At 34.1% G+C, this 16,695-nt stretch overlaps 1 protein-coding gene across 11 annotated transcripts in view; it reads left to right on the top strand.

The window, feature by feature from the left end:
• Positions 1 to 16,695, top strand: part of GPHN (gephyrin) — a 537,169-nt gene that overhangs the window by 116,754 nt on the left and 403,720 nt on the right. For all 11 annotated transcript variants that reach the window (XM_061429172.1, XM_061429169.1, XM_061429176.1 and 8 more), the window contains exon 2: positions 11,675 to 11,753. In XM_061429172.1, coding sequence (XP_061285156.1) covers positions 11,675 to 11,753 — 79 coding nt within the window. The remainder of the gene's footprint in view (positions 1 to 11,674; positions 11,754 to 16,695) is intronic.

A 16,695-nucleotide genomic window follows, 5' to 3' on the forward strand; every position in this document is an offset into this window, starting at 1 on the left:
TGTGACTAACTTGTTTCATTTAGCCTAGTATCTTAAGGTTTATCTGTCTTGTAGCTTGCATTAGAATTTCATTTTTTTTCTAAGGCTGAATAATTTTCCATTCAATGCAGTACCACACTTTATTTATGCATTCAACTGCCAATGGACATTTGGGATGCGTCCACCTTTTGGCTAATGTTAATAATGCTGCTTTGAACACAGGTGTACAAATATTTCTTCAAGATCTTATTTTCAGTACTTGGATATATGCTCAGAAGTGGAGTTGCTATTATCATATAAGAGTTTGCATGGCAGATCTTTATCTATCCTTTTATTTCAACCTTCCTTGGTCTTTATATTTAAGATGTGATTTTTGTATGCAGGATATAATTGGGTTTTGTTCAGTTTTGTACAAACTGACAACTATAGTGTTTCAGTTGGAATTTTAGTCTATTTATATTTGATGTAACTGCCAGTATGATCAGGACAGAAGAGGTGGACTGAGACTTACCACAGATGAAACTGAGACTTAAAATATGCCCCCAACATAAATTCAGCTACTGATGATGGTGTGTATATTTTATCCTGTTTTTCTAGGTAGGCATGCTGATTGGCTGCCAGCTGTGCTGATGACTCAGCTGTAAAGAATCTTCCTGCCAATGCAGGAGACATGGGTGCAATGCCTGGGTCAGGAAGATCCCCTGGAGGAGATCTAACCTCCATTAGGTCTTTGATTTTCTTCACTCAGTTCAGTTCAGTCACTCAGTCACGTCCGACTCTTTGTGACCCCATGAATGGCAGCACACCAGGCCTCCCTGTCCATCTCCAAATCCCAGAGTTCACTCAAACTCACGTCCATCGAGTCGGTGATGCCATCCAGCCATCTCATCCTCTGTCGTCCCCTTCTCCTCTTGCCCCCAATCCTTCCCACCATCAGTCTTTTCCAATGAGTCAACTCTTTGCATGAGGTGGCCAAAGTACTGAAGTTTCAGCTTTAGCATCAGTCCTTCCAAAGAAATCCCAGGGCTGATCTCCTTTAGAATGCACTGGTTGGATCTCCTTGCAGTCCAAGGGACTCTCAAGAGTCTTCTCCAATACCACAGTTCAAAAGCATCAGTTCTTTGGCGCTCAGCTTTCTTCACAGTCCAACTCTCACATCCATACATGACCACAGGAAAAACCATAGCCTTGACTAGACGGACCTTTGTTGGCAAAGTAATGTCTCTGCTTTTGAATATGCTATCTAGGTTTCTCATAACTTTCCTTCAATTTTCAGTATATAAGTCCTATACAAGATTGGTTAGATGTACTTATGAGTATTTCATTTTCTTTTGAACAGTTGTAAATGATATTATATTGTAACTTTAAGATAATGTTTTCACAGCTAGTATGTAGAAATACAGTTGATTTTTATATGTTGATCTTGATGAACTCACTTTTTAGTTTTAGGAGTTCTTGGTAGGTTTTCTGTGTTGATAATGTTATCTGTAATTAGGGATAGGATAGATTACTTCTGTCTTTCTAATCTATATGGCTTTTGTTTCTTATTTGTGCCTCTTTCACTGGCCAAATCATCCACTACTTCATTAATTACGAGTGATGAAAGCAGACATCTTCATTTTGTTCCAGACCTTTAGAGAAAAGCATTCAGTCTTTTTGCCATTGAGAATGGTGTTAGCTGAAGATTTTTATAAATGCTGTTTATCAAGTTGATCAATTTCCCTTTTATTCCTATTTTTTTTCTTTAATCACGGAGGGATGCTAAATGTTGTAAAATGCTTTTTCAGCCTCAATTCAGTGATTGTGTGATTGTACTTTAACCTGTTACTCTATGGGATTACATTAATTGTTTTTCAAATTTTGAAACAGTCTTGCATCCTTGGAATAAATGCCATTTGATCATGGTATGTAATTTTTGTATATTGCTGAATGCTGTGTGCTAACATTTGGTTAGGGATCTTTTGAGTCTATATTCACATAGGAAACATTTGTAGAGTTTTTATTTATTTATTTTTCTGGTCTTTGGTTTCTACATCAGGTAATAATGTCTTTATAAAATCAGTTTGGAAGTTTTCCCTCTACTTGTTTTCTGGAAGAGATGATATAGAATTGGTATTAATTGTTCTATAGATATTTGGCAAATTTTCCACTGAAGTCTTCCCAGACTAGAGATTCTTGTTTGGGGAGATTTTAAATTGTAAGTTAAATTTTACTAATAGTTGTAGAATTATTCAAATTATTTATATCATATTGAGTGAGTTGTAGTAGTCTGTGCTTTTTGAGAAATTGGTGTATTTTCTTTATGTTCTAAATTTAACGTCTTTAGAGTTGTTTGGAGGATTCCTTTATTATTATTTTGATTTCTATGAAGTCTGTAGTCATATATCTCCTGTTTTATTCCTGATATTGGTAATTTGTGTCTTCTATTTTTTTTTTCTTTGTCATTCTTATAAGAGGTTTGTTAATTTATCTTTTCTTAGATCTAGCTCTTTAGGGTAAATGTGCTGCTCACAAATTTTCCTGATTTTACTTCATTTGAAAATGTTATGATTGCTTCTCCACCTCCTGAGGATATTTTCACTGGATATAGGATGCAAGTTCATAGTTCTTTTATTTGAGCATTTGAAAAAGTTCTTCCTTCTGGCCTCCCTTGTTGCTGATGCTGCCATTTGAATTGTTTTTCTGCTGTTGGTAAGGTGTAGTTTCTCTCTCACTGTTTTTACAATGTTTTCCTTGTCTCTAGTTTTCAGAAGTTTGGCTATGCTTGCCTTTGTATACATTTTATTGTTTATCCTGTTTGAAGTTTGCTCAGCATGTTGCATCTGTATATTTCTGTCTTTTGCCAAGTTTGGAAAGTTTTCAAGCCATTATTATTTCTTCAAATACCTTTTCAGCCCTGCACATTTTCTCCTATCCTTTTAAGACTCAAATGATAGGAAGTTAGGTCTTTTGTTATTGTCCTATAGGGCCTTGAGGCTTTGTTTGTTTGTTTGTTTGTTGGTCTGTTTTTCTCTGATTAAACATTTTTTCCATTTTGGTGTTGGCACCTATCAGTTGTCTTTCTTCATTTAGTTTTAGATCTTCTTGTTTCTTCTTTTTTGACAATTGACTTTTTGTCTGTTTTTGGTTTTTTTCTTAAAGTATAGTTGATGTACTGTGTTAGATTCTGGTGTACAGCAAAGTGATTCAGATGTATATATACTTCATATTCTTTTCCATTATGATTGATTACAGTGGATTAAATATGGCTCCCTGTACTATACAGGGGACCTTGCTGTTGTTTATATAGTTTATGTGCAGTAGTTTGTATCTGCTAATCCGAAGCTCCTAATTTATCCTTCCCCCACCCCTTTTAGTAACCATAAGTTTGTTTTCTATGAGTCTATTTCTGTTTTGTAAATAAGTTCATTTTTAGAGTCCACATATAAGTGATATATGCTATTTTTCTTTGATTTGCCTCACTTAATATGATACTCTCTAGGTCCATCTATGTTGCTGCAAATGGCATCATTTTCATTCTTTTTAATGACTGATTAGCATTCCATTGCATGCACACGTGTGTGGTGTGTGTGTGTGTGTGTGTATGAATGACACCTTCTTTATTAATGATCTGTTGGTAGACATTTAGGTTGCTTCCATGTCTTGATTATTGTAAATAGTGCTGCTGTGAACACTGGGGTGCATGTATCTTTTCAGATTAGAGTTTTGTCCAAATATATGCCCAGATGTGGGATTCCTGGATCATACAGCAACTCTGGCAACTCTGTAGGAGGGCTTCCTCACGCCCTGTCCAGTATTTCTTACATGTAGCCTGTTTAACAATGGCCATTCTGACCAGAGTGAGATGATATATCATTGTAGTTTTGCATTTGCATCTCTCTAATAATTAGTAATATTGAACATCTTTTCATGTGCCTGTTGGCCATCTTATGTCTTTTCTAGAGAAATTTCTATTTAGGTCTTCTGCCCATTTTTTGGTTGGGTTGTTTGTTTTTTAAATATTGAGCTATATGAGCGTATTTAACTTATATGTAGAGTACATCATGAGAAACGCTGGGATGGAGGAAGCACAATCTGGAATCATGATTGCCGGGAGAAATATCAATAACCTCAGATATGCAGATGACACCACCCTTATGGCAGAAAGTGAAGAACTAAAGACCCTCTTGATGATAGTGAAAGAGAAGCATGCAAAAGTTGGCTTAAACTCAGCATTCAGAAAACTAAGATCATGGCATCCGGTCCCATCACTTCATGGGAAGTAGATGGGGAAACAGTGGAAACAGTGTCAGACTTTATTTTGGGGGGCTCCAAAATCACTGCAGATGGTGACTGCAGTCGTGCAATTAAAAGACACTTACTCCTTGGAAGGAAAGTTATGACCAACCTAGACAGCATATTAAAAAGCAGAGACATTACTTTGCCAACAAAGGTCCATCTAGTCAAAGCTATGGTTTTTCCAGTGGTCATGTATGGATGTGAGAGTTGGACTATAAAGAAAGCTGAGCGCTGAAGAATTGATGCTTCTGAGCTGTGGTGTTGGAGAAGACTCTTGAGATTGCCTTGGACTGCAAGGAGATCCAACCAGTCCATCCTAAAGGAGATCAGTCCTGGGTGTTCATTGGAAGGACTGATGCTGAAGCTGAAACTCTAATACTTTGGCCACCTGATGCGAAGAACTGACTCATTTGAAAAGACCCTGATGCTGGGAAAGATTGAGGACAGGAAGAGAAGGGGACGACAGAGGATGAGATGGTTGGATGGTGTCACCAACTCGATGGACATAGGTTTGGGTGAACTCCGGTAGTTGGTGATGGACAGCGAGGCCTGGCGTGCTGTGGTTTATGGGATCGCACAGAGTTGGACAGGACTGAGCAACTGAACTGAACTACATGAGCTGTTTGTATTGTATATTTTGGTAATTAAGCCCTTGTGGCCACATTGTTTTTAAATATTTCATAGGTTGTCTTTTCATTTTGTTTATGCTTTCCTTTGCTGTGTAAAAGGATTTAAGTTTGATTAGGTCCCATTTGTTTATTTTTGCTTTTATTTCTGTTTCCTTGGGAGACTGACCTAGAAAACATTGGTATGATTTATGTCTAAGAATGTTTTGCCTATGTTCTCTTTTAGGAGTTTTATGGTATCATATTTTATATTTAAGTCTTTAAGCTATTTTGACTTTATTGTTGTGTACAGTGTGAGGGAATATTGCAACCTTATTGATTTACATGAGGCTGTTCAGCTTTTCTAACATCAACTGTGGTAGAGATTGTCTTTTCTCCATTGTATATTCTTGCCTCCTTTATCAGGGATTAATTGACAATAGGTGTGAGGGTTTATTTCTAGGCTCTGTTCTATTTCATTGATCCATAGTGACAGCTAACTTGTTGTTGAAACCTGGACTTTTGGGGTATTACACTGTGAACTGGGGTTTTATTTAAATCTTCTGTTTTAGCTGGCTTATTCAGATACTACCCAGGCAGGTAAAGGGAGATAAACATTTCTTCTTTATGTCAGACTGCGGTAGAAGTTGGACATGACTGAAGCGACTGAGCAAAGTGCAGGGGTAGAAGTCAGGTTCTCCATTTTACCTCCTTTGATACTCTATAGATAGGGCCTCCAAGGCACTGCTGGGTGAGCATGGTATTTCTGGCCCCCGACTGAGTCCTCAGTGATCTCTCATTGCCAGGGATTGGTAGGTGAACATCTATGAGGATGAATGAAGATATTTGGAAGTTTTCCTCAGAATTTGAGTTTCCTTGGAAGGAAAGTTATGACCAACCTAGATAGCATATTCAAAAGCAGAGACATTACTTTGCCAACAAAGGTCCATCTAGTCAAGGCTATGGTTTTTCCAGTAGTCATGTATGGATGTGATAGTTGGACTGTGAAGAAAGCTGAGCGCCGGAGAATTGATGCTTTTGAACTGTGGTATTGGAGAAGACTCTTGAGAGTCCCATGGACTGCAAGGAGATCTAGCCAGTCCATTCTAAAGGAGACCAGCCCTGGGATTTCTTTGTAAGAAATGATGCTAAAGCTGAAACTCCAGTACTTTGGCCACCTCATGCGAAGAGTTGACTCACTGGAAAAGACTCTGATGCTAGGAGGGATTGGGGGCAGGAGGAGAAGGGGACGACAGAGGATGAGATGGCTGGATAACATCACTGACTCAATGGACACGAGTTTGAGTGAACTCCGGGATTTAGTGATGGACAGGGAGGCCTGGCATGCTGTGATTCATGGAGTTGCAAAGAGTCAGACATGACTGAGTGACTGAACTGAACTGAACCCACTAATTTAAAAAGTCAGACAATAATGTCCGTGATTGTGGGCGAAAAGAATCCTTGTACCTTGTTGGTGGAATGTAAAATAGTGCAACTGCTATGGAAAACAATTTTGCAAAAAATTAAATATGAAATGTCCATATAATCCCACAATTCCATTTTTGGGGATATACTGTAAAGAATTGAAAACAGGCATTCAAAGAAATATTTGAACATGCATGCTCATTTAGCCTATTCACAATAACCAAAAGGTAGAAGCAGCTCAAATGGCCAACAAAGAATTAATGGATAAACAAAAGTGGTACATACATACAATGGAGTATTATTAAATGTAAAGAAGGATGATTTTTCTCTGTACATGGATGAACCTTGAAAACATTATGCTCAGTGAATGAATCCAGACACAAAAAGGCATGTATTTTGTGCTTCCATTTGTATGAAATATGTAGGATAATTAAATCCATAGGGACCAAAAAGCGGATTGGTGGTTGTCAGGGGTTGGGGAAAGGGAAAGAAGAATGGGAACTTGCTGTTTAATGTGTAATAGGTTTTCTCTTGAGATAATGAAAATGTTTTGGAAATAGAGGTGGAGATGCACAACATTGTACATAAATAAATGTCCCAGAATTGTGCACTTCAAAATTGTTTTTATGTTCTATGACTTTCATCTAAATAACAAAAAATGTACATTAGAGATTTATTTTAAAATGAAACCAAGAATTATGGAGTTAATTTTTCTTATCAGTTATTAATTAAACTATATGATATATTTTCAAAATAAAATAAATTAAGTGTTCATATTTCTTGACATATTTTAAATTACAACATACTGACATTTTTCCACCAAACTTTCACACTGTGATTATAGAAAGTGACATTTTCTTGAAAAATATGTGTGTTCCAAAGACCCAGCTCTTAATTTTGTGGTGTTTATTAGTCATTGGTACAAAAAGCATAATTTTTTTGGTTGGCATATACTGGGGCAAAAAGCAACAGAAAAATGTGATGACCAAACTGATTGATTTGTGTGTAATGTATTTATGAAAGAAGCACATTCACTAGTTTCTGAAAGTGTACCATGTTCTTATTTATAATTCAGAACCAAAATTTGTTGCACTGTTGAAATATATCTTAAACTTAATACATGTATTAGGCGGGTAAAAGTTCAGAATATTTGTTGATAAAGTATTGATATTTAGATTCTTTATTCTGTTTTTAACTTAAAATTTGGATGTGATATGAACTTTAGAAAATATTTACCTCCTTTAGCAAAACTCTTTTCAATAGCTATCTAACAAGCCTTTGTAGGAGCGAAGGTTTATTCTATTTTAATTAAGTCTTCAAAACTTTCAGGTTCTTGAAGTTTGTAACTAAGCTCTCATATTTTCCAAATTGGGCAAGAACTTTATGAGAACAAATGTTTTGATAAAATATATTATTGCTTCAAGTTCAGCTCAACTGGAAACCAACTTTTCTTATCGTGTGGCAACATTTTATTTTTTTCCACTTGGCTCTAATTAGGAAATAATGTAATAATGAGTATTTGTGTTAAAATTAAGGAAAACAGAATTTGTCTCAAATCAACAGAAGTGTCTGTCAAATATGGAAAGAAAATTATATATTGATAATAATTACTTATCTCATTGTGAAAAAAAGGTGAGGATTATCTTTTTGTATTTAATAAAAAGAATACAAACTTGATTTCAACTTCAGATCCATCCTTTAAATGCATCATTTTCTGCATTTATCATTTGCATCAGAGGCAGATTTAGATTTAGAGATCTTATAACTTTGAGCTGTAAGAAAAGGGAATATAAAATCCAAGTAAAATAATAGGTAATGGATCTTTGAAAGGAGCAAGGCAAGTGTTATATTCTTCTTGCTCCTTAAGAAGATTTGAATTGGTTGAGATACATAATGAAACTGTTAAAATAGGAAATAGTTGCTTAATATTTATGCTAACATATGTTAGCATATGTTATATATGTAACATTTAACATATATATAACATATTTTAGCATAATATAGGAAATATTCACTTAATGTTTATCCTAAAATATGAGTAGAGTTTTAGTTCCTCTTTAATTTTAGGATGTATGTTTAATCAAGGTGTAGACTCACATTCTAGATTTTTCCCCCAGCATTTTAACTATATTGTTCTATTGTCTTCTCTGTTCTATAGTTTATGTTTGATACTCAGCTGTAAGTTTTATTGTTTTTCCTTAGAAGGTGATGTGTTCTGCTGTTTTTAAGATTTTGTTGTTATCTTTGATTTTCAGCAGTTTGACTGCTAAGTGTGATTTTCTTTCACATTTTCCAGTACAGCCTTGGCTATATTTGCTGGGTCATTGAGTAATGTATTTATATCAGTTTTGGAATATTCTTAACTGTTTTTTCTGAAAATATTGCATCTTCCTCATTCTTCTCTTTTCAGCTATAGTCTCATTGGCTGTTGATTCCAGCATGTCTCATGTTTTTTTTTTTTTTTTCTTTTTGCTTCAGTTTGGATGTTTTCTGCTGATCTCTTCAAGTTCACTAATCCTGTGTTTTGCTGTGTTGAGTTGGCTATAAAATCCAGCCACAGATTTCTTAATTTCAGATAGTGTATTTCTCAGTTCTAAAATTACTGTTAGATTCTTTTGCGTAGATTTAATTTTCTTTGTTGAAATGTTCCTATTTCATCTACTGTGACTGTTTTTCTATTTTTTCAACTTATGGTTTTCTTTAGATTTTTCTTCAAGTCCTTGTCTTCGAATTCTCTATCATCTGTGGGTTAACATATACATTATTTTTTAAACTGGCTATTGGTCACATATTGTGCTCTTTACAGTATTTTGTATCAAATACTGTTTATTATATGATCATAGAAATTGATGTAAATATTACTTTCTGTCAATGTTATATTAGAAAGAAATGATTAAGTGTTAAACCATCTCAAGTCAACCACAAGTTGAACTGGGTGGTTTGAGTGACAGCTTTAGATATATTCAGTCTGCCTCTGGTTTTAAATGTCTTAAGGGCCAGACATATTGTGTTGCAGTCATTTCTCTCTGCTGTGGCTTTGTACTAATGTGCTGTGAGATTGTTGGAGATTTTACTCTGCCATGTGGTTCTTCACCCTTTTGCTCATCTTCCCTCTCAAGGTGGGATGCTTTTGATTGATAGCAAATATATTGAGGGGAGATCGATAGAAATTGTACACTGGGAATTGTACACTGGGCATGGTAGGCACAGTTTGTTGCAGAGTGACGTTAACTTTAACCACCACAGTACTACAGAGAACATTATTTGCCCTATATCCTGTTCTCTTCTCCTTTCCCCAAATCCTCTTATGCAATCCTGCTGCTGCTAAGTCGCTTCAGTCGTGTCCGACTCTGTGCGACCCCAGAGACGGCAGCCCACCAGGCTCCCCTGTCCCTGGGATTCTCCAGGCAAGAACACTGGAGCGGGTTGCAATTTCCTTCTCCAATGCATGAAAGTGAAAAGTGAAAGTGAAGTCACTCAGTCGTGTCCAACTCTTAGCGACCCCATGGACTGTAGTCTACCAGGCTCCTCCATCCATGGGATTTTCCAGGCAAGAGTACTGGAGTGGGGTGCCATTGCCTTCTCATTCTGGCCCTCAGCAAAACTCCCAGAAGAAAATTTTCATGTGTTTTGTGGGTCCCATGGGATTCCCATGAGCTATCAAAAACTATACTCGTTTCTCTTTTTCTTAGTAGTGTCCCTCTCTCTAATTCTTATGTTTAAATGGCAAATCCTTTCAGAAATGAAACAATCAGGGGGCTCAGCTTACCCAGAAACAGATTTCACTTTTCTCCTAGTTTACCTTTTTTTTTTTTAAATCCAAAGTTCTCTATTCCCTTTATTTTTTTTTAATTTTATTTTATTTTTAAACTTTACATAATTGTATTAGTTTTGCCAAATATCAAAATGAATCCATCACAGGTATACATGTGCTCCCCATCCTGAACCCTCCTCCCTCCTCCCTCCCCATACCATCCCTCTGGGTCGTCCCAGTGCACTAGCCCCAAGCATCCAGTATCGTGCATTGAACCTGGACTGGCATCTCGTTTCATACATGATATTTTACATGTTTCAATGCCATTCTCCCAAATCTTCCCACCCTCTCCCTCTCCCACAGAGTCCATAAGACTGTTCCATACATCAGTGTCTCTTTTGCTGTCTCGTACACAGGGTTATTGTTATCATCTTTCTAAATTCCATATATATGCGTTAGTATACTGTATTGGTGTTTTTCCTTCTGGCTTACTTCACTCTGTATAATAGGCTCCAGTTTCATCCACCTCATTAGAACTGATTCAAATGTATTCTTTTTAATGGCTGAGTCATACTCAATTGTGTATATGTACCACAGCTTTCTTATCCATTCATCTGCTGATGGACATCTAGGTTGCTTCCATGTCCTGGCTATTATAAACAGTGCTGCGATGAACATTGGGGTACACGTGTCTCTTTCCCTTCTGGTTTCCTCAGTGTGTAATATGATTATCTCAATAGATGCAGAGAAAGCCTTTGACAAAATTCAACATCCATTTATGATAAAAACTCTCCAGAAAGCAGGAATAGAAGGAACATACCTCAACATAATAAAAGCTATATATGACAAACCCACAGCAAACATTATCCTCAATGGTGAAAAATTGAAAGCATTTCCTCTACAGTCAGGAACAAGACAAGGGTGCCCACTTTCACCATTACTATTCAACATAGTTTTGGAAGTTTTGGCCACAGCAATCAGAGCAGAAAAAGAAATAAAAGGAATCCAAATTGGAAAAGAAGAAGTAAAACTCTCACTATTTGCAGATGACATGATCCTCTACATAGAAAACCCTAAAGACTCCACCAGAAAATTACTAGAACTAACCAATGACTATAGTAAAGTTGCAGGATATAAAATCAACACACAGAAATCCCTTGCATTCCTATACACTAATAATGAGAAAACAGAAAGAGAAATTAAGGAAACAATTCCAGTCACCATTGCAACGGAAAGAATTAAATACTTAGGAATATATCTATCTATTCCCTTTAAAAATATGCTGTTGGGGCATAGTTTATCATTTTTTTTCTCTAGTTGTTGTGAAAGCAGTGACTTGCTACTAGAGTGGTAATTAATTTTGTAAAAGTAAGAATAAAATTTAGAACTATATATTCACTCTTTTATATATTGTATTTATATAAAGTCTGTGTGCTTAGATTATTGGCTTTTTTATTGAATATTAATATTTGCTACTTAATCTACCAGGCCCCCAAATTAATCATTCTTGATGTTTAGAAAAGAAAAGACCTATCCTGATAACCAATTTTAATTTCAAAATTCCTTTTGGATAGTAGTAAATTAACTGAAATGGAAACAAAAATTAATTTTCCTTTCTCCTTTTCCTGTTTAGTGAGTGATAGTTGCTTCAGAAATCTTGCAGAAGATCGCAGTGGGATAAATCTCAAAGATCTCGTACAAGATCCTTCTTTGTGAGTATTTGGTTTTCAGTCTTAAGTATAAATTAAAACTTGGTGTGACTTTTCTCATAAGAGTTGTAACTCAGCACTAATTTCAGGTTGAGTAATTTCTTCTTTTCTAAAAATTTATGTTACATGTAATGAAGCACATAGAACAGTTTCAACAGAAGTGAAGTTATGGAACGCTTTCTGTGTAGAAATAGAAGAGATTTTAGAAGAAGAGATAATGAGAGTAATGATTGACTTTCAAAGAGTATCTACTAATGTTTGATGATATCTTACCAATGTGGCAGTAGATACTAGGCAGATGATTAGTAGTTTAGTTGCTTGGGAGGCAAGATTGAATTTGTTTACATTAGTTTTAAACATTTTTGAATAACTTGCAATAATAATTTGTAAGTATAATTTAAAATGTAAAATATTTATAATAACAATATACTTGAGTATATTGAATATATTTCTGATGTTTTAAATTTGAAAGTTGTATGTAGCACAAGATTTTTGAGGAGTTCAGTAGGTTTCAGTTTTTAATGTTCTTAATCATAAGTCAGTTCCTTTCTTTATCAGCACATATTTCATATCAGAGTATAATATCACTTTCTGTTTCTATTTCATGAATCAACTTTTTTGCACTTATATATTAAACTCCAAATCATACATGCATGCTGTCTTTTGTAGGAATATATCCTTCCAGTAAGATCATCTTTTATTAAAAAAAATAATCAATACTAGTTAAGCCGTAGGCAGCAGGGAAAGAAAATCAAGTGCTGGCAGATGCTTTCCTTAATGATATTTAATGTATTCAGTAAAATATATTACAACAAAAAATTGGTCTTCCACATTATGTGTAATCTATATTCATACAAGTTTTACTAGTAATTCATTTAAAATGTGAGGAATAAAATACAAGAGTGTGTTGAACCTGAAGGTTATTGATTCCTTAATGATGGTCCAAGTCATTTTAAAAAATGTAGTTACTAGACAGAATGGTGAAAATGATTGAATATTGAAGTTATTATAATGAACTCATTGTTATAATGAGTTCAGAAATGAGTTTTCAATCCCAACTTTCTAAATTTTTTTCTTTTTAAAACGTTCTCTTTTCTTCATTTAAAAGAATTGTCAGTACTCTTTCTACATGGTTTTTATTGAAATGAAGATTGACAAGTTGTCCTTTCAATTCTATAAGTATTTAATGAAGAATAGAATTATTCTATGTGGATATAAATATTCCTAGTGAATGAATATTAAATAACATGTTCATGAGTATATGGAAAGAAACTTTATAATATCACTGAAAGATTTCATCCACTTGAATGAATAAAATAAATTATTCCATTATTGTATTATTTATAAGGTATATTTTTGGTGCATTGGAATTATATATCTTTTTAATGCAGTCTTTGTGGGAAAAATGTGCTTATATGGATTTCAATGATATCAAAGCTGTGGAGAATTACATTTAAATAATGGATTATAGTAATGAGTTATAGTATTTTGAAATACCTTGGTACTTCTTCCTAGAATGTAGAATAGTATTCATCAGGTAATCTATCACTAAAATATGATTTTAATCTTAGTATTCTAAGAGAAATTTATCTCAGATCACTATTACATTGAGTGGACAAAATAATTCTGAGCCTATGTTTTAAAGTAGTCAGATATCTTAGCTTAACATCATTACCTTAAGTTGGCATTAGTCTCTTGGCATTAGTGTTGAATATAAGAATTCAGTGAGCAAGAATTTGTCTGCCCTTAACACCTGGATTGGGGAAGAACTTTTTTCTTAATAAGAATTATCAAAATGTACTATTAGTGACTGATTCATTTTTTAGAAATAGATTTCTTGGTAAAAGTCTTTAGGGAAAGTAATGCCTGGTGTGGAAAAATAATTATTTGGGGGGTTGTTATAATGGGAAATATTTCATTCTGAGTTACTATTCTGTAGCAATATTTTATATCTCTTGGGTAAGGATTTTTTTTAAGCCAACTACCTTTTTTTGCCCCCCGGCCTAGACTCCCAAACTCTTGACATAATTCATTACTTTGTTCATTAATTACTTTGTTCATTAATTTGTGTGCACTACTATATGGTTCTATGTGAATTGCTTTGGTTGTAACATTAAGTAGGAAATATGTGAAAAATAACTTTTCTGAAAGAACTTTCTCAAAAAATCACTGGCATTTAATGAGTATTCTGCTAGGCTACAGTCCATGGGGTTGCAAAGAGTCAGACACTACTGAGAGACTTCACTTTCTTTCCTGACAAGTGTAAGGGTTGCTAAAATTGTATGTTATTTCAATACATGTTCTAAATAAAAAATATTAATAAAATAAGGTACGTATATTAAATGAATGCTCCGTATGTAAATATGCCTGTCAGATTTGTATTATGCTTCACCTACTTGAGCGCCTGATGAAGAAAGGAGTTGATGTGTGAAGAAAACTGTACTTCAGTCACTAATGCTGTTAGAAAGAAGGAAAAAGTAGATCGAGGAGATCCCAGGCTACTTTGGTCAATGTGACACTCAGAGTGGTATTGTAGAGTGTTTTAATCAGATAAGTGAACAGGTATAAAATATCTGTAAAATCATTGTAGTAAAAGTAATTATTGGGCTTGAGTGAACTGAGTGAGCTATATTGTGTGAACATGATGAAGGAGGGATGGTATGGGAGGAGGAAAAAAATTGAGAAAGTTGTGAATCCTTAAGCAAGACTTTCTGGTCTTGCTACTAACTTTTTATCTGTTGTAATTGAGAGCAGAGTCTGACTTGTAGCAAGATTGCGATGACGGGAATACCTGAGAAGCTCTCTTCTTTGGGAAGTTACTCTAAGAATATTTGTTTCTAGTGTAGTCCTGTAGGTGTTACATATAAGACCAAGTAGAAGAACCTTTCACTTTTTTGCTAATAATGTGCAAAAATGTTTATTTGAATTATTAATTTATATGCATATTAAATTTTGAAATAATTAACTGTTTTAATATATCTTCTATTTATGATTTTAAATATTTTAAGAATGATTTCTTCTGTTGTATGCATAGTTTGTCAGTTAGAATTGTTTTATAAGACTTCTTGTTTTAGCTGTGGTCTTCAATGGCACACTGAAAAATGTCAAATTTAGCTTGATGTCATCACCGTATTAGAAAGATATCTGGGCTACAGTCTGTAAGATCACAAAGAGTTGGACATGACCAAAGCAACTTAGCATACCCACACATATCACCACATTAGAAACATATCTAATATGATATATAATTTTCATACATAAAAGGAATTATTCTTAGCATGATACAATTAATTTTTATTCTCTTTAAGTGGAGGGTTATATGCTATTTAAATCATACAAATTCATTTATACTTTTTCTTGTTATCTATGCAGGAGAGCTGACTACTATATGGAAAAGAGATACTTTATATAACATACTTTTAAGTTATATCAGTTGTGTTCTCTATAGTTAAAATTCTCAAAAATGCTTTCAAGTTTCCATTGTTTGGTGAAGATGAAAGATAAAACATACTACCATATTTATGCTTTAAAGTTGTTTTTGCTTACTTATAAACCATTTAGCAGAGATAATTATTTGAACTCAGATTCATTTTATAGAAATTATTAAAAGCTGTGTAATAATCAAGAGAGGAAATATAAAAATGAAAAAGACCAATAGAAATTGAACACTTAATTTTACTATTCCTTGTGTTGATGCTAATTGTGTGTGTGTGTAGTTGGTTATAGATGGATATATCATGTTTAATTTGCAAAAACTCTTAAAAATTTACATCCGTTGTATATATGTGATATGTAAATCAGTTAGAGGAAGAACTGTTTAATTCATAGAAGAATTGGCCATCTCCGAATATTAGAAATATAATTCATAATGTAGGATATTAGTATTTTTTTTCATAGAGCAAATAGGGGAAGAATTTTGCAAAACATGACAATTATGCCAGTCTTTGTTATTTTTCTTTCTGTTGCTCAGAATATGTTTTCAGTTGTTCCAGTGATGTCAAGATTTTGAAAAGATTTTCCTGAGTTTACAGCCTCTTGTGATTTTTAAGAAAGGATGATTCAGTGAAATAGGAGAGATCTTAATTATAAATTCTGGATAAATTGTATTATGGATGAGGAATACTTCTTGTCAATATTCTTGGTATTTTTTTTAATTGTAAAATAAACATCACATGAAATTTACTGTCTTAACCAATTTTAAGTGTACAGTTCAGTCATGTTAAGGATATACACACCGTTGCAAGCTCTCCTAGAGTTTTTCATCTTGGAGAACTGTAACAAAAACTCATAAAACATTAACTCCCTATTTTCCTCTCTCCCCAGCCTCTGGCAACCACAGTTCTTTTTGTTTCAATGGTTTTGGAATACTGTAGGACTCTTATAAGTGGCATCATACAATATTTGTCTTTTTGTGACTTTTGTCTTTTAGTTAGCACAGTTGTCTCAAGTGAGTTCTATCATGTGTCAGAATCTCTTTCTTTTTTAAGGTTGAATAATATACCATTATGTGTGTGTGTGTGTGTGTGTGTGTGTGTATATATGTATATATGTGTGTATATATATATATATATATATATATATATAAAACACAGTTTGTTTACTTATTCATACATTGAGGGGCACTGAGTTGCTTCTTCCTGTTAACTGTTGTGAATAATGCTGCTCTGAACATGAGTATGCAAATATCTCCTTGAGCCACTGATTTCAATTCTTTTGTATATATACCCAGAAGTGGAATTGCTATATCATACAGTAATTCTGTTTTTAGGGTTTTGAAGAACTGCTATAGTGTTTTCTGTAGTGACTGCAACAACTTACATTCTCTCCAGGAGTGCATATGTATTCCAGTTTCTCCAATTCCTCATCAATACATAATTTTCTGTTTTTTTTTTTTTTTTTGGTTTTTTTTTTTATTTTTTAACATAATAGCCGCCTTAATGGGTGT

This window comes from Bos javanicus, chromosome 10, assembly GCF_032452875.1.
Source record: "Bos javanicus breed banteng chromosome 10, ARS-OSU_banteng_1.0, whole genome shotgun sequence".
In the NCBI taxonomy this organism is placed as follows: domain Eukaryota; kingdom Metazoa; phylum Chordata; class Mammalia; order Artiodactyla; family Bovidae; genus Bos; species Bos javanicus.